The sequence below is a fragment of the Ictidomys tridecemlineatus genome, chromosome 13 (genome assembly GCF_052094955.1).
Source record: "Ictidomys tridecemlineatus isolate mIctTri1 chromosome 13, mIctTri1.hap1, whole genome shotgun sequence".
Lineage (NCBI taxonomy): Eukaryota > Metazoa > Chordata > Mammalia > Rodentia > Sciuridae > Ictidomys > Ictidomys tridecemlineatus.
In genome coordinates this window covers 48,177,949-48,197,067 of record NC_135489.1, presented here as the reverse complement: position 1 = coordinate 48,197,067, position 19,119 = coordinate 48,177,949, and the positions used below count along the sequence as shown (strand labels likewise).

The 19,119-nt window shown below is 34.1% G+C and overlaps 1 protein-coding gene across 4 annotated transcripts in view; it reads right to left on the bottom strand.

The window, feature by feature from the left end:
• Rock1 (Rho associated coiled-coil containing protein kinase 1) overlaps positions 1 to 19,119 on the bottom strand; it is a 146,994-nt gene that overhangs the window by 42,485 nt on the left and 85,390 nt on the right. For all 4 annotated transcript variants that reach the window (XM_005329028.3, XM_040274616.2, XM_078030297.1 and 1 more), the window contains 4 exons: positions 16,480 to 16,528; positions 7,231 to 7,366; positions 5,438 to 5,529; positions 5,091 to 5,337 (listed from right to left, as the gene is read on the bottom strand). In XM_005329028.3, the coding sequence (XP_005329085.1) occupies positions 5,091 to 5,337; positions 5,438 to 5,529; positions 7,231 to 7,366; positions 16,480 to 16,528 (524 nt within the window). The remainder of the gene's footprint in view (positions 1 to 5,090; positions 5,338 to 5,437; positions 5,530 to 7,230; positions 7,367 to 16,479; positions 16,529 to 19,119) is intronic.

Below are 19,119 nucleotides of genomic sequence, written 5' to 3'. Positions count from 1 at the left end.
ACATTAAAACTAGCATTCTTGGGGCTGGGGATGTGGCTCAAGCGGTAGCGCGCTTGCCTGGCATGCGTGCGGCCCGGGTTCGATCCTCAGCACCACATACCAACAAAGATGCTGTCGCCGAGAACTAGAAAATAAATATTTAAAAAATTCTCTCTCTCTCTAAAAAAAAAAAAAAAAAAAAAAACTAGCATTCTTTAATTGATTAAGGCAAGTATTCATTAAATGTCATGATTGTGCTAGACACTATGCAGTGTTTAACAAATTTCGTGTGTGTGTGTGTGTGTGTGTGTGTGTGTGTGTGTGTGTGTGTGTTTTGGTACTGGGGATTAAACCCAGGGGTGCATAACCACTGTTCCACATTTTCAGTCCCTTTTTATATTTTATTCAGAGACAGGGTCTTGCTAAGTTGCTGAGGCTGGCTTTAAATTCACAATCTTCCTGCCTCAGCCTTCCAAGTAGCTCCTCCATCTCAGACACCAGGGACATACATATAACCCTTAAGAAATACTACTATATACAACACCACAGTGACTATATTAGGATTGATAATACTTCAATATTGTCCTTGATAAGGATGGCAAGCAACTAGAGAATACAATTAACAAAACAGGATAAACATATATTAAAAGAAACTTGAGACATATTAATAAAATACAATGTACATACTTTGAGTGGCTGAATGTTTGAAATTTTAATTCAAGTAAAATAAGTCCAGTAACAAGAACAAATTATAAAAATATTGGAAGAAATTGAGCACTTAGTAGATACCTTCTTATTTATTTATTTATTTTTTTAGTTGTAGATGAACACATAACTTTATTTTATTTATTTATTTATTTTTATATGGTCCCGAAGATGGAACTCAGTGCCTAGCAAGTGCTCTACTACTGAGCCACAACCCCAGCTCCTCAAAAGTTAACTTCTTTTCCAGCTTTCATAATAATATTATGGTTATGTTTTATTTTTAGAAATCCATATTTTTAAGAGATGCTGAAATATTTACCAAATTAAACAATACTGATGCCTGACATTTGCTTCATAAGAATTCAATATGAGAGGTCTAGGGAGGTGGGCAGGGGAATAAAAATGAAACAACACTGGCTACCAGATGATTGAAGCTGGATGATGAAAACATAGGGTCATTTTGGTATTTTACTTTGGTATATGTCAGAAATTTTCCAAAATAAAAAGTTAAAAGAAAAATTAACTAAATGATATAGTTTTTGAAAAAAAAAGGTTTTTAAAAATGGATTATTTTTAAACATGTCTTCTGCATTTTAATCTGAAAAATCAATAACAAACTTACTATATGAAAAAGTTTATCATTTCAATTAAAATTTTCAATCCTCCATGATATTTTCATCTTTCTCTATTCCTTTTCATTAAGCATCTACAGCCTAAACTTGGAAGCTTACTTTCCTGTATTGGCAGCCTTAATGAAACACTAGTCTAGCTGCTGGCAAACATCAGGACTACAGTCTGTTTCTATAGAGACCTGAAACTAAGAGTATCTTTTCTATTCTTCTTTTGAAACAGGATCTCACTGTGTTGTCCAGACAGGTCTTGAACTCCTAGGCTGAAGTGATCCTGCCTCAACCTCCCAAGTAGCTGGACTACTGGTGAAAACCACCATGCCTGGCTTTTAATTTTTTTAAAGAGTTACAAAAAAGAAGAATGTACAACAAAGATCATATGTGGCCCTAAGATATTTATAATCCAATTATATTTAGGAAGTCTCACACATACACTGACCACTCGTGTACATGAAGGATATTTAATTAGGGAATAACAACCATGAGTCTGCCAGAAGCCCAGCAGCCCAAACTAAAAGAAATTCATACCTGAAGGATCTAAAAGTTCTTAAGGACCATAAAAGATTAACGTAAAAATTATGATTCTTGGGGCTGGGGATGTGGCTCAAGTGGTAACGCGATCACCTGGCATGCGTGGGGCGCTGAGTTTGATCCTCAGCACCACATAAAAATAAAGATGTCGTGTCCACCGAAAACTAAAAAATAAATATTTAAAAAAAAAATTTTCACTCTCTCTCCCTTAAAAAAATGATTCTTTTAACCACACTGCATTAACAGAAGTATAAAAAATGATAAGTTGATTAATAATATATCATGCCATGAACTTTTCTTAACTTTAAACAATATCTTAAAAAATTAGATTCAGTTAAAAAAAAAACACTACTGGGGCTGAGGATGTGGCTCAAGTGGTAGCGTGCTCGCCTGGCATGGGTGCGGCCCGGGTTCGATCCTCAGCACCACATACAAAGATGTTGTATCCGCCGAAAACTACAAAATAAATATTAAAATTCTCTCTCTCTCTCTCTCTCTCTCTCTCTCTCTCTCTCTCCACTCTCTTTAAAAAAAAAAAACAAAAAACACTACTGATTAAGCACATAGATAATGGCCTCTCCTTTGGAAGCAAGCAGTCTAAAGTTTGGTCATATTGGAGAGAATGTGGAGAAAAAAGAATACTTTTACACTGTTGGTAGGATTGTAAATTAGTACAACCACTGTGGAATCAGTTGGAGGCTCTGCAAAAAACTAGGCATGGAATCACTATAAGATTGAGCAGTACTGCTCCCTGGTATTTATCCTAAAGAATTAAAGTCATCAGGGCTGGAGCTGTAGCTCAGTGGTGGAGTGCTTGCCTAGCATGCATGAGGTGCTGGGTTTGATCCTCAGCATCACATAAATATAAACAAAATAAAAGCATTCTGTCCACCTACAACTCCAAATAATAATAACAATAGAATTAAAGTCATCATACTATATAGATATATGCATACCCATGTTTACAGCAAAACAATTCATAAAACCAACTATGGAACCAGCCTGGATGTCCATCAACAGATGAATAGATTAAAAAAATAGAAAATGTGATGTATATACACACAATGGAGGGGTTTTTTTGTTTTGTTTTGTATTTTAACCCAGGATTAAACCCAGGGGCACTGAGCCACATCCCTATCCTGTTTTATTTTTTATTTTGAGTCAGGGTCTCATTAAGTTGCTCAGGGCCTCACTAAACTTCTGAGGCTGGATTTGAACTTGTGATGCTTTTGCCTCAGCCTCCCAAACTTCTGGAATTATAGGCATGTGCCACCATGTCTGGCACAATGGAATTTTATTCACTATAAGAAAAATGAAATTATGTCATTTGTAGGAAAATGAATGGAACTAGAGACCATTATGTTAAGGGAAATAAGTCAAATTCAGAAGGTTAAGGGTTGTTAAGTTTTCTCAGTTATTGGCTGAATGATATATGAACATGTAACAACAAATCCCATCATTGTGTAAAACTATAATAGACCTATAAAAAATGTGGAAAAAAAAAAAGCTTAGTCATAGCCGTGAGCAATGGTACATGCCTGTAATCCCCGCAGCTCAGAAGGCTGATAGGAGGTTCAAAACCCAGCCTCAGCAAAAACGAGGTGCTAGGCAACTCAGTGAGATCCTTTCTCTGAATAAAATCTACAAAATAGAGCTGTGGATGTGGATGTGGCTCGGTGGTTGAGTGACACTGAGTTCAATCTCCAGTACCAAAAGAAAAAAAGCTTGGCCATAAACAGGAGATAGAAAATTTAAAAGAATGTTAGAACTTGAAGGATTTCTAGAGGTAATCTAATTATTCTCCTTGGTTTACAGATAGAGAAAGGAGATGAGATAGCTGATACCCTGTACAAAAGGGCCTAGAAAAACTTGACTCAAGGAAGTTAAGTATGAGGCTTTCCTAAAACATGCAAAGAGGCTACTTTCTTGGTTATAGTCAGATCTATTTTAAGCCTGGTGCCTGGGAAGTAAGATTTCACAATAATCCTTAGCTCTGAACCAATGAGAGATCCTATTTTCGTTTCCAAAGTTACAAAAACTGACCCTGACCTCTCTCCAAAGAATTATAGCTAATCATCAAACCCCATGAGATCCAAACTATGTTCCATCTGTGACTAAGGTTAAAACAGACTCCCCCCACCAACCAATTCTTTCCTTAGAGGTCTGGCAACTTCCATGTGTATCTGTTTTGATTAGGTAGCATGGATGCTGCTACTAATAGCAATAAAAAATTCAAAAAATATCTGAGAAGTGAGTAGAGCCAGGCATCTCTGAAATAAAACCAGACAGATGTTATTTACTATTATAAAACTGTTGGCCTTTACATACTCTTTTATACTTGATCTTCTCCCTTTAAGATTCACAAATACTACTATCTTTATTCCCAACCTTCCAAGTATATAACTCTCTTTTTATAATGAGATTCTATTTCTGCAAATGAGTTTCTACGTCCACCTATAATACATGAGGAATTCCCAGGATTTAACAGTGATAATCCTTTATGTATAGATTAGTCTGACTTTGAATAAGGCCTTTATAAATTAGTCAACTTTTTCAATTACATTTTCAGTTAACTTAGCTATAAATTGTAAAATATTCGCAGTACCCGCCTTACTAGAGTGCCTGTGAGAGTGTGGAGATTACAACGTGATAAAACTGTAGGTAGGCTGGGGATATGGCTCAAGCGGCAGCCCGCTCGCCTGGCATGCACGGGGTCGCTGGGTTCGATCCTCAACACCACATAAAAATAAAAAATAAAGATATTGTGTCCACCTAAAACTAAAAAATAAATATTAAACAAAAACAAAAACAAAAACTGTAGGCATCACCCTGCAAGAAAAAGAATGCTACTTGTTTCTGGTTTCACCATTTTCTACATGAAGGCATATGATTAAAAAAAAAGTCTCATATTTAAAAAAATGATACCTTTTGTTATGTGTTTTTTTAAAACAAAATAAAGAAAAAAAGTTGTATAATTAAACTTATTTGAGGAATCTAGAGTAGTCAAATTCATAGACACAGAAAGTAGAATGGTGGTTATACAGGGCCAAGGGGGAGGGGAAAACAGTTATTGTTTAATAAGTAGAGTTATAGTTTGAGATGATGAAAAAAGTTCTGAAGATGGATAGTGATGTTGGTTACACAACAATGGAAATGTACTTAAAATCATTGAACTGTACACCTCAAATGGTTAAAATGGCTAATTTTATATTATATTAATTTTATCACAATAAGAAAACATATTACCTTGAAGGTCTCCAATCATTTCAGAATCATGACCTCTGTCTCTTCGTTCAGCTTCCAATACAGCTTGTAGCTGGTAGTAATCCTTGTCTGTTTGTGACTTGGAATTCTCTAAAATTCTGTTTCTCTCCTGCAATTCTCTGTTCAGGGACTCTAGCTGGCTAATTGATATGCTCATCTCTGTATGACTCTTCCTTAATCTTACAGCTGTGTCTGACTCTGTCCTAAGCAAGTCATTGGCTTCTTCTAGCTATTTAAAAGAGAGAAAAAAAGAATTTTGAACAAAATATGATTACAATTATTTTAATTTACTATAATTTAAAAATAGGAACCTTATCTGAAAAACTTACCTGCTTTTGTAATTGTATCAGCTTCTCATTTGTAAGCTGTGAATTCTGACTGACTTTCTTTAAGTCTTCCAACTGATCTTTTAATGTAGAAACTAGACAGTGAAAGAATATGTAAAGATTATGAACTTTTAATAGAGGAAACATAAATTGCTTTTTTTAAAAAACGACATTTATTCTTAGACCATAACAGTCAGCCAAACTAGGTCCATTCCCACTCCTAAAACCAAATTCCTGCTTGGATGTCCTAACATTTTAAATGCATCAAAAAGTATATCATCATTTTATAATTCAGAGTACAAAAATGGATGTTTCCACTGTTGTAATATCTCAAATTCTTTTATTGCCTTAAAAAGATCTATTAGAGTAATGTTATAAAGCTAGTTTTATTATTTGTTTCTGAATAGTACAATTACTTGAATCATTTGAATAATTCAGTATTTTAAAAATGGTATACAAAATTCAAAAGGCACTAAACGGTAGGTAATACAGAATAAGTCTTCCTTCCTCCACATCATGTCTGCATCCTTTGTGTATCTCTTAACTGGTTCTTCTCCCCAGTAACAACTATTATGAATTATTGCATATGCTTTCTAGGATAGTCTACAAATTGATATCATAATATAAAACCATATACTTCTCTTGTTTTCATATGCATATCTACATAAATAATATATTTAATTTAAGCATATGTAAAAAAGCACTCATTAAAACACAAACCATCTATACTGTTGTCTTTTCAAGATATATCTTGGAAATCTTTTTATATAACAGTATATAAGGAAATACTTTATTCTTTTATAAGCTGCATACTATTTGATCATACAGATACACCAAAATTTATTAAATCATTGATTAAACTTACAATGTTTATAATTTTTTCAATTAAGCAATTCTATAATGAATAGCCTTGTGTATATAATAGATGGCACATATACATAAGTATATATGTAAAGTACAGTAGAAGTGAAATCACTCTATCAAAGGGTATAGGAAACCATTTTAAGTGTATTTTTAAGATTGGAGTTCAAACATGAAATTCTAACTTAGGAGTTCTCAAACATGGCTGCTTGTTAACAGTGCCAGGGGAGTTTACAAAAAATACTGGTACTCCAGGTGTGGTAGCTAAGGCAGGAGGATCATGATTTGAGGCCAGCCTCAGCTATGAAATCCTGTTGCAAAATAAAAAACAAAAAGGGCTGGGGATATGGTAGAGTAGAAAAGTGCCCTTGGGATCAATCCGTAGTGCCAAAAAAACACACCAAAACAAAATAGAAAATACTGATGCCCAGGCCATATGTCTATATCAATTAAATTAGGATTTCTGAGGTTTAGTCATCAGTATATTTTAAGGCTTCCAATAGATTTCAATATGCACACAATGACAACATCACTATTCTTGTTAAATACCACTTACAACTGACTTTAATATGTCATAAATTTACCTGGAGATATTTAGAACTGTAGCTTCATAAATGGGCATTAAATTTAAAACAACCTAATGATAAAGACCTATAGGAGAGTGTTAGAAATTACAGGGTCTAGAGGCATAGTTCAATGACAGAGTGCTTGTCCAGAAATTCTAGCATTTTTTTTTTTTTCCTTTAGTACTGGGAATTGAACCCAGGGGCACTCTACCACTGAGCCACATCCCTAACCCTTTTTATTTTTTCTTTTGAGAAGTTGATGAGGCTGGCCTCAAACTCGGAGATCTTCTAGTTCCACCTGCAGAGTTATGGGGATTACAGGCATGTGCCAATCAAAATTCCAACATTTTTTAAAAAGTAGTAATTTACCTTCATTTTCTACATTTCTTCTCTTTTCATTTTCCTGTTCAGCTTTTCTTTGGTACTCATTAATTCTATGTTGTAGCAACATTTTTTCCTTCTCAATTTGAGACACCGTAGATTCTAGATTTCTTCTTTGATTCCCCTGAAATTATAATGACAAAAGTTACCACTACAATTAATAGTACTTGTCATTTATGTTCTTAAAAAAAAAAAAAACAGATAAAAACTGAACATGGATTGTTTTTTTTTTGCTTGATAATCAAATAGTACCTCCTTATAACTTTTTAATAACAGATGAAGCACACCTTATAAATAACAATCCTTATTTAAGCTAGATAAGTAAAATTCAGAATTCTGAATCCATGAACTTAAAATACAAATATATCTTACCTTTTCAGATCAAAAATTGCTGTATTAAAGGCACCTACACTGTATTATATTACAAATATTTTGGTTTGTTTACAATATTCAATTTAATGAAAGAATCAGACAGTTATTAAATATTTGATCATTAATGCAAAGCTGAAATAGTTCCAAATGGTACAGAGGTCACCACTCCAAGTCACCTCATATCAATAATATTTTGCTTATCTTTTCTAAGATTCTCTATGTATCTACCTGCATTAAAAAGTAATCAGCTGGTTGTGGTGGCACATGCCTGTAATCCTGCAGCTGAGACAGGAGGACCATGAGTTGAAAGGCAGCCTCAGCAACAACAAGGCACTAAGCAACTCAGTGAGACCCTGTTTCTAAATAAAATACAAAATAGTTCAATCCCGAATACCCCCCTCTCAAAAAAAAAAAAAAAACAGTAATCAAGGAAATACTTTAGAAAAAGAAACTACAAGGGGGAGTAGGGTGTTAAAGTAAAAATAGTCAAAATTTCACAACTTAAAAATTTATCTCCTGTTTCTGAATTACCACTTCTAGGATTATCTTATTTTTGACGCTTCATTTTTATCTTTAAGACTCCACATCAGGGAGACCTGTTTTATGGTATGTGTCTTCTCCAGGCTTTCCCATCTTTAATCAAAAACTACCTTTTAAGTGAGATGCTCTCGGAGAGATTATTATAAAGGTAACACAGACCTATAAGGTTTTTCAATTTTTGAGATTTTTATCATTTTAACTTTAAATCCATTTGAATTGTTGTGTGTACCAACAGTTCATTTCTTCTTCCATGGTACAGGTATACCAGAGTGTGTAATCATTCACCCATCATAGGATAGTTTCAGTTTGGGGCTATAAGTAAAATTGCTATAAATAATAATATACAGGTTTTGTGAGAATATATAAAACTTTTCATTTTTCTGGAATAAAAGCCCAAGAGTACAACTGCTGAGTCACACAGGTGGCACATTTAGTTTTTTTAAGGAAATGTCCAAATGGTTTTCTAGAATGTCTACCATTTTACATTCTCATCTGCAATATACAAGTGATCCAGTTTCTCCACATTCTGTCAGTTTGGGTGTGATTCAACTTTTAAATTTCACTTGTCCTAATGGATAAAGAATAATAGTTTATGGTAGTTATTATTTGTTTATTGGTAAGCTTTGAGAGTTCTTTTAAAAGTCCTTTGTGAGATATATAGCTTGTAAATATTTTCCTCCAGTCTATAGCTTGTGATTTCTTCCTCTTTAATAGGGTCTTTTATAGAACAAATGTTAATTTTGATTAAGTCCATTGATTGAACTTTCCTTATATAGAACAAATCTGTGGTGTCATGTCTAAGAATTCTCTAACTTACTGGTTCCAAAGATTTTGCCTTTATTTTTTCTTCTAGAAGTTTTATAATTTCATATTTACATATAAATCTATGAATCATTGGGTGAATTTTTGCATAAGGTGTAAGATAGTAAGGTTCATATTCTTGCCTATAGGTATTTAACTGTTCTATTATCAATTGTTAAAAGACTATCATTCCTCCAATGATTTGCTTTTGCACTTTTGCCAAAAAGAAGTCCGCTATAATCATGTGGAGCCATTTCTTTGTTTTCTACTGTTCCACTAATCTATATAACCATTCTTTTTTTTTTTTTTTTTTTTTTTTTTTTTGGCCCTGGGGATTGAACTCAGGGCACTTGAGCCACATTCCCATCCTATTTAGAGACAGGGTATCACTGAGTTGCTTAGCACCTCACCATTGCTGAGCCTGGCTTTGAACTCTTGATCCTCCTGTCTCAGCCTCCTGAGCCACTAAGATTACAGGCCTGTGCCACCGCACCTGGCTATATGCCTATTCTTAGTATCATGCAGTTCTGAACATCGTAGTTATGATTTTTCTAAATAAACCACCCTGTCACATATATAAAAACGTCTAGACAGTTTTAATTATTCCTTTCTGTTCCTCCCTACTCTTGACTTATTATGAATGGGTGTATATTGCATTCTATCCAATGATGTGTCTGTATCAACTGATATAATAATTTTTCTTTAGTAACTAATATGATGAATTAAACTGATTTTCAAGTATTAAAATAAGCCTACATCTCTGAAATAAATCATGGTTGGGTTTACCTTTTTATATATCACTGAATTCTATTTTGATAAGAATTTTTGTGTTTGTATTCATAAGGGATAATGGTCTATAGTTTTCTCTGTAGTATGGTCTTTGGTTTTGGTATCGTGTTAATATCAGCCTCATAAAATTAACTGGGAAGTGTTCTCTTACCTTTTGTGAGAAAGAGTACAGATTTGGTGTTTTCTTTTTTTTAATTCTATTTTTTGGTCTTAATTTATATCTGCTTTTTACCTTTTTATCATTTCTCCTATGCTAAATAATCTCACCCACATGCAGATTTTTAAAAAAAATTTTTAGTTGTTGATGGACCCAGTGCTTTATACATGCTAGGCAAGCGCTGTATCACTGAGCTACAACCCCAGCCCCAAATTTGGTGTTTCTTAAACCCTTGGCAGAATTCTCTAGTGAAATCACCTGTCATGGGGAATTTTTATTAGAGTTGTAAAATTATGATTTTGCTTTAAATAACACTCATACAGGACTATTAAATGATCTATTTTAGGGGCTGGAGTTGTGGCTCAGCGGTAGAGCGCTCGCCTAGCATGTGCGAGACCCTGGGTTTGATCCTCAGCACTACATAAAAATAAATAAATAAAATAAAGGTATTGTGACCAACTACAACTAAAAAAATAAATTTAAAAAAATGATCTATTTTACATTGTATGAGTTGTGGCATTTGTATTTTTCAGGGAGTTAATCCTATTTTATCTAAATTTCACACTTGTATTTAAAACTGTTCACAGTATCCCCATATTCCCTTTTCATATTCAGAGTCTATAATGATATGCTATTACTAATATTGGTAATTTGTGTCTTCTTTTGTCAGTCTTACTAGAGGTTTATTCATTTTGTTGGTCTTTTTCAAACAATTTTTTTTTTTTTTGGTCATTGATTTTCTCTGTTGTTATTCTGTTTCCAATTTCACTGATCTCTACTTTAGTTACAGTATGGATCTGGAATGTCCCCTAAAAGTTTGTGTCTTGAAGGCTTGGTCCCCAATGAAGCAATGTTCAGATGTGGGGCGTTTGGGAAATGATTGGATCCTAGGAGCTCTAACCTCATTAATGGGCGTAACCCACTGATGGAGTCACAGCTGGGAGGCAGTTCAAAGTGTGGGAGGTGGGACCAAGTTGAAGGGAATGGGTCCTTGGGGACTACATCTTTTCTCCAGCCGATTTCCTCTCTCTGCTTCTTAGTTGTCATGAAGTGAGCAGCTCTGCTCCACTATGTTCTGCCTTACCCACAAGCCCACAGTTAATAGGACTAAGTGACTATGGACTGAAACCTGTGAAACTGTGAGCTATCTGTACCCCTTAAAAGTTGTTTTTCTTACATATTTTGTCACAGAGGAAGAAAGCTGATTAACATTAACAGCTCTTATCCTTACTGTTCCTGCCTTTCCATTGTTGTGGGTTTCTTTTTGTAGTTTCTTGAAGTAGAAGCTTTGATTATTGATTTGAGACTTTTCCTCTTTCCTAATGCAAACTTTTAAGATTCATTTTCAGCACTATATTAGTTGCACTTCACAAATTTTGATGATGGATTTTCACTTCAATGCTCTTAGTATTTTTTAAAAATGAAGTTTGGAAGCCAGGTGCAGCAGTGCATGCCTGTAATCCCAGTAGCTTGAGGGGCTGAGGCAGGAAGATTGCGAGTTCAAACCCAGCCTCAATCAGAGGCCCTAAGCAACTCAGCAAGACCCTGTTTCTAATAATACATTAAAAAGGGCTAGGGATATAGCTCGGTCGTTATGCACCCCTGGGTTCAATCCCTGGTACAAAAAATAAAATAAAATGAAGTTTTGAGATATAATTAACATTGAATATAGTTTTTCATTTTCTTTGAGCTGATGTCTTTGACCTAAAGTTTATTTAGAAATGTGCTGTTTGGTTTCCATGGGTTCACGGTTTTCCTGCTATCTTTCTAGTTTGATTACGTTTTGTTCAGAAAACATTATATGATATATTCAACTGTTTTAAATTGGTTTGCTTTCTAGTTCAAGATGTGGTATACTTGGGATGTGGTCCTTAAGCACTGAAAAGATTCTACTGTTGATGGGTAGAGGGTTCTATAAATGTCGAACAGACCCAGTGGCTGATGGTATGGTTGGATTCTCCTATATTTGTGATGATTTTCTTTCTAGAAAGGAGTTGAAATCTTCAACAATAATTGCAGATTTGTCTATTTCTCTTTCGGTTTTTACTTCAAGTATTTTGTAGCTCAACTGTTTGGTGTATAAACATTTAGAACTGCTATGTCTTCTTGGTGGATTGATTATTTTTATCATTATGTGACATTTCTTTCTGCTCTAGGTGTTTTTCTTTGAGCTTAAGTCTACCTTATTTGGTATTAATATTGCCAATTTCATTAGTATTTATATATCATTTTTACTTACGTATTTATATATCTTTTTACTTTCAATTTACCTATGCTTTTATATTTGAAGTTTTTGTAGACAATATATTAAGTGTGGGATTTTTTTAAGAAAATGAATTTTAAGGGCTGGGATTATGGCTCAGTAGCAGAGCACTTGCCTCGCATGTGTGAGGCAGTGGGCTCAATCCTCAGCACCACATAAAAATAAATAAATAAAATAAAGATATTGTGTCCATCTACAACTAAAATATATATATATAAATGTTTTAAGACCTCTGTTAATTAGTATCTATTTAATTTTCATTTGATGTAATATTAAGGTTAATTCTGCCATTTTTCTTTGATTTCTGCTTTTTATTAATTTTCTCTTTCCTGCTTTTTTATGGGTTACTTGAATATATAACATACATTATTTTTTAAAGAAGAAAGTATCTGTGGAGATAAAATCTTTTATTTGTGGAGTTTTTTAGTGTATTTTCTGGTACAGATTTTTCAGTGGATGCTTTAGATGTTTTATTATATACAAATACCATTATATCACATTGTACTAGTGCTGACATCTTACCAATTCATGCAGAGTTTCATTACCTTCCTGTTTATAATCGTCTTAAATATTTTCTTTACATACATGGAGAACTACATCAGACAGTCTTATAGTTTCTCTACAACTATCAAATATAACTAAAAAAAATTAGAAGAAGGAAAATGTATTTCTGTAATTTTATTCTCTCTTCTCTTTTTCCTAATAATTCAAGATTCCTTCTTTTGTTATTTCCTTTTATTTGGGGAGGGAGTAGTACTGAGGATTAAACCCAGGGGGACTCTACCACTGAGCTATACACCAGCTCTTTTTATTTTTATTTTGAGAAAGGGTCTCACTAAGTTGCCCAGGCTGGCCTCAGACTTGTACCTGGGATTACAGATACAGATGTGTGCCAGCCTATACACTTATCACTTCCTTTCTATTTAGAGAATTTCCTTTAGTAACTGGCAAGTTACTTAGTTCCTCCCATCTGAGAAGTTCATTAATTTTTTTTTTTTTAGTTGTAGATGGACAAAATACCTTTATTTATTTTTTATGTGGTGCTGGGAATCAAACCCAGTGCCTCACATATTTTAGGCAAGAGTTCTACAATGAGCTACAATTGCAGCCCCTCTTGATTTTTTTAAAATTCATTTGGGAAGAATATTTGAGCATAGAATTCCAGGTTCACAAGGTATATTTTTCCCCCAGCACTTTAAAAATGTGTCACTTCCCTCTTGTCCTCTTGGTTTCTGATAGAATATCTGCTTTTATGTGCATTGATTTTTTCCCTTTTAAGTAAGGTGTCTCTTGCTAAGTTTCACATTTGCTCTTTGTCATTTGTTTTTAGAAGTTTTATTATGTCTAGGTGTAAACTATCTTTGGATTTAATCCTTTTGTGGTTTGTTAAGCTTTTTTTTTGTGGTTTGTTAAGTCTTTTACATGTAGGTTCATGTCCTCTGCTACATTTGTGGAATTTTCAGTCATCATTCCTTCCCATACCCTTTCTTCATTCTTTCAGTAATTCCAGTGACAGAAATGTTAGAACTTTATTGTTACAGTTCTACATGCCCCTGAGGCTCAGTCACTTTTGTGTCCCATACATCTATTTTCTCTATTGTTCAGACTAGGAAATTTTATTGTTCTATCTTTAGGTTCTCTAACTCGTTCCTCTGTATTACTCTGCTGCTGACATCATTCATCAAGATTTTTATTTCAATTACTATAATATTTTTGGTTGGTTCTATTTTATATCATTCATCTACATCTTTGCTAATACTTTCTCTTTGCTGAAGCATTTTTTTTAAACTTACTTCAAGTATGTTTGTAGTTGGTCACTGAAACATATATGAGATTGTTCCTTTAAATCACTCTCAGATATTTCTAACACTTGTGCCACCTTGGTGTTGGTATCTGTCTTTTCTCATTCCAGTTGAGATGTTTCTAGTTCTGATTATGATGAACAATTTGCTATTCAAAGCTGGACATTTTAGTATTATCTTAGAACATTCTGGATCTTAATTTAAATCTTCTACTTCCACTAGCCAAATCATGAAGTCAACCTAGGTGTTCATCAACAGATGAATGGACAAAGGAAATGTAATATGTATAGTCAATGGAGTTTTATTCAGCCACAGGGACAAAATTATGCAAGAAAACAGAACTGGAGATCATAGTTTTGCATGGAATAAGATTCAGAGAGAAAAGTACCATATTTTCTCTTATGTGTAGAAACTAGAGGGAAAGAGAAAAAGAGATGGCATGAAAGTAGAAAGGTGACCATTAGGGTGGAGGGGTAGTAAAGGTAGGAAGGAGAGGGTGGACGGATATGAGAGACTGAGATTGATCAAACTGTGTTTTTATGTATATGTGAATATGCCACAATAAATCTCATCCTTCTGCATAATTAAGATGAAATACATTAATAAAATGTCTGTTTCAGGACACCTTTCTGTCACTATTCTGGTAGGATTAAGGAAGTGCTGCTTCATTTCTTCCAGGTGAAAATAGATAACCAGATTTTGCACTTAGCTTCTATTGATACCCAAAGTGTGTGTGTGTGTGTGTGTGGGGGTGCTGATGTTCATTACCGCTGGATGACAATGGGAGTTCTAGCACTCCATCAATTACATGCCTGACAGAGGGGAATACCTTATTACTATTTCTTAGGTGGACTCCACAGTTACTGTTGTGGAGAAGGCTTGGCATTTTCAGTGGTGAAAGTTCTGACTTTCTACCATGCCTCTTCTGGCAAACATCCCAGAAGATAGTGGGAGGAGTGCCATGCCATTACAGGTAGGTGTAAGTGGAAATCTGGATTTTCCTCATGGCCTCTGTTTGAGGAGAAGGAGGAGGTTAGTTACCACACAGTGGGGATGAATATCCCTTTACTAGGCTTTCTTTGATATTAGCTCATCTGAGGCTGTGGTATATTACAGCACAGAGGAGGTGGGAGTCTAGGCTTCTCACTTAGCTTTTGCTGGTGGGGGGTGGGGCTACCTTTTTCCATGCCATTTGCCTGAGTAGAGCAGTGATTGTGTAAGTTTTCTGACTTCCTAACCTACTCCTTTTTTGGTCCTTAGGTTAAGGAAAGACTTTTCTTAGGGTTTTTGTCTGTGCTATTGGCATTTCTAGGTTGCTGCCATCTCCAGTAAGCAATCTGAGATATATGTGCAGCAAAAAGAAAGCCCGGAGTATTCATTCCTGTGTTGTTTTTCAAGACCCAAGTACCTAATTTACCTGGTCAGCCTTCTTCTTTCCACCTTTCAGAATACTTTTTTTACATTTGCTTTGTATTTAATGTCTATGGATTTTAGCTGTACTTAGCAAGAAGAATAGGGAAAAGTACTTTCATGGTGTTTTTTTCATAAGCAAGACTATTCTTATAATTAAGATTTCCCTCTCTATCGTTAATTTGGAAAAAGGAATGACAAATCTAGCATATCTAAATTTTATCTGTTTTAAAAATGAAATAAAATAAAAAGTGAAAGATATTCAAAAAGGATCCCTTAAACACTAAGAGTAAAAAATACAGTGCTAAGGCTAAGTACCTACTGCCCAATGGCCAAATGGTAAAATATTACTGAAATCTTCACAGATGACTGACTGACTACATGTACATACAAAGCTACAAATGAAAGAGGATAAACCCATGACAGATACCATTTCTTAGTAAAAACGGAGAGGTTAAATCTAAAAAGGACAAGGAAAGTAATGTATTAAAGAAAGACTACAGATAGTCTTTCTTTCAAGGGACTCTTCACATACACAGTAGAAAGATACCTACAAGGAGACTAAGAGGAAAGAAAATGTATTCCATATTTACAAATATTAAAATCATCCTATTATCAGAGAAGTTTGTTATGTTTCTCTAATAAAACCATTTTAGTAGGTAATCATGGAAAACATGAATAATTCCAAAAATCAATGTACTTCCCATTTGACCACATATAATTATGTTAATATCAATCCTTTAAAAATATTTTAAATTAGATTCCTTCCTCATTCCTATTTGTCTCTTCCTGATATAGTTCTAGATTCAATTTCTGATCTCTAACTTCTCTTCCTTCTTTTCATTTTTCAACTTTAAGGACTTTTGAACTAAATTTTATATTCTAAAATTTCAAAATGGTCATAGAATAAAATTGTACAAAGGAAACTTAAAGTATAAACTGCACCACTTGAACCTGCAACTCCAAAGGCTTTCATCTTAATTCTCTAGTTGTGTTTTGTGTTTCAACTATGTAGTTCAAATGCAATTATCTCAGGAAATAAAACAATCTGAAAGTGGGAACAATCTCAAAAAGGAAAACCTGTTTAATAAATAAAAATGTACCTCTTCATCCAATTCTTTCATTATCTTGTCTAGTTTTATATTTGAAGTTCTGAAAAACAAAAGCAATACAGATTAGAAATATATTGTTTATTGCCCAGAGTTGAAAATCTATATATACGAAAATTTTTTTAATTATTTATTTTTTAGTTTTAGGTGGACACAATATCTTTATTTTATTTTATGTGGTGCTAAGAATCGAACCCACTGCCCCACGCATGCTAGGCAAGCGCGCGACCACTTGAGCCACATCCTCAACCCCATATACCTTACTTTTTCACAACTACGGTTTCTTAATCTTTTTTGGTGCCATGAACTTCTTTGGCATTCTGGTGAAGTCTATGGCTTTTTTCAGAATAGTAATTTTAAAAGTATAAAAAATACAGAAGATTAAAAGAAGCCAATTATATTGATATACAGTTCTTAAAAGCAAATGTATATGCTTTTCATTACTATATGAAATCACAAGGTCTAATAGCAGTAATTTCAAGGTAGTAATATTCAAAGATTAACTAACAACTTTAATATAGGAAAATATCTGATTTTTATTAGTAATAAAAAGCTCACAGCTACTGCTTATTAACTTTATTGTTGCCTTTGAACAGAATTTTAAAATGATAAATGCCATTTATAAGTTATGGAAAATATTCACTTTTTCTCATCCATCTTTAAGGACCTTGAATTTTATCCAGGAAAATTTTATAAATCCCAGAGTAAATGATACTACCTAGAAATCATCCTTGACTCATTTTTCTCCTTTACTCCCATCTAGTTTGATAAATATCAAGTGCTGCAAATTAACTAGATAGTTCTTTTTAAAAATTATATTTATGTACAATTTCTTCCTTTTTTTTTTTTTTTGTGGTGCTCTATGTGGATTGAAACCAGGGCCTCACATATGCTAGACAAATGCTACATGCAGCCACATCCCCAGTCTGATGTATTATTAAAAAAAAAAAAAATACACACACACATCTTTATCTTCTTGGTTTAATAACTTTCAAAGGGTTGGCTGGATGAGGTGGGGACATGCCTGTAATCACAGTGGTTCGGTAGGCTGAGGTACTAAGCAACTCAGTGAGACCTACCTCTAAATAAAATACAAAAAAAACAGGGCTAGTGATGTGGCTCCAGTGGTTGAGTGCCCCGGAGTTCGATCTCAGGTATGAAACAAACAAAAAACTCCAAAGTGTTTCCATCACACTTAGGATAATTTCCAAGTTTCTAAGCTTGTTAGAAACAAAGTCCTGGGGAAGGGGTTGTAGCTTACTGGTTGAATGCTTGCCTCACATGCATGAGGCACCGGGTTTGAGCCTCAGCACCACATAAAATAAATAAATAAATGAAGATTTTAAAAAAAAAAAAAGGTCCCTCAAGATCTAGACCTTGCCAACCTCCCCAGCCTAATTTCAGCCTTCCCCCCCCCCCCTTCAAATGTTACTACCTAATCAATCTCTCTTACATCAAGGCCTTCACAGATACGTATTCCCTGGATCCTAACAAATCCTTCTATTCTTTCTTAGTATTTCCCATTGAACCTTCTGGTTCCAGTTTTTCTAATCTATAACAAAATAGTGGATTATCTCCTAATGTATACTTGTATCATTTTCTTCTCTCTCCACCTTACTACATACCATACTAATAACTACGTTTGTATCTTCATTGTTGATTACAAGCTCCATGTGAAGAGGGTCTATTTCTTGTTTTAGTCAGGAATGCACTGCTGGCAAGCACATTATCTGATACAAACTGACCTTTTTTTAAAATTAAACTGGTTTGAATGTGCAGAATTAGATTAGAATTAGTTTTGACTTAATCTATATGTGGTGGTAGTTGAGGAAAATTTCTAGATAAAATTTATTTCTAGTCTGCCCACTTAGAACCAACCAGATTCTTCTAGTTCCTGGAAGGGTAAAAGGCGAAAAGTAGGACAGGGAAAGACAACCTAAAAATAACCAGCTATAGCCTCAGTAATTTAGCAAGGCCCTCAGCAACTTGGCAAGATCCTGTCTCAAAATAAAAAATAAAAAAGGGTTGGGATGGGCTGGGGTTGTGGCTCAGTCAGTGGTAGCGAGCTTGCCTAGTACACATGAGGCCCTGGCTTTGATCTTCAGCTCCATTTATAAATGAAATAAAGATATTGTGTCCACCTACAACTAAAAAAATAAATTAAAAAAAAAAAAGGGTTGGGATGAACGGGTTGGGATGTAGTTCAGTGGTAAAATGCACCTGGGTTCAATTCCTGGTACCAAAATAAACAAACAAAAAAAGCTACATTTTTGTGGAATAAAGCTCTAATGGATATGTGAGAAAAGAAACAGGATAAAACATTTGAATGCTCATGAGAAAATAAATGTAAGCAAATATTAATTTACAATTCTCAGCATTAAGTCTTTAAAATTAAAAATTATTCACCAGGGATGGGGTTGTGGCTCAGTAGTAGGGGCTTGCCTAGCATGTGCCAGGCCCTGGGTTTGATTCTTAACACCACATAAAAGTAAGTAAATAAATAAATAAATAAAACAAAGGTATTGTGTCCAACTACAACTAAAAAAATAAATATTTTTTTAAAAAAATTATTCACCAATATGTAATTTTAAAAGTTCTTATCACATTTTAATTCCATTTTCTTGAGAGTACACA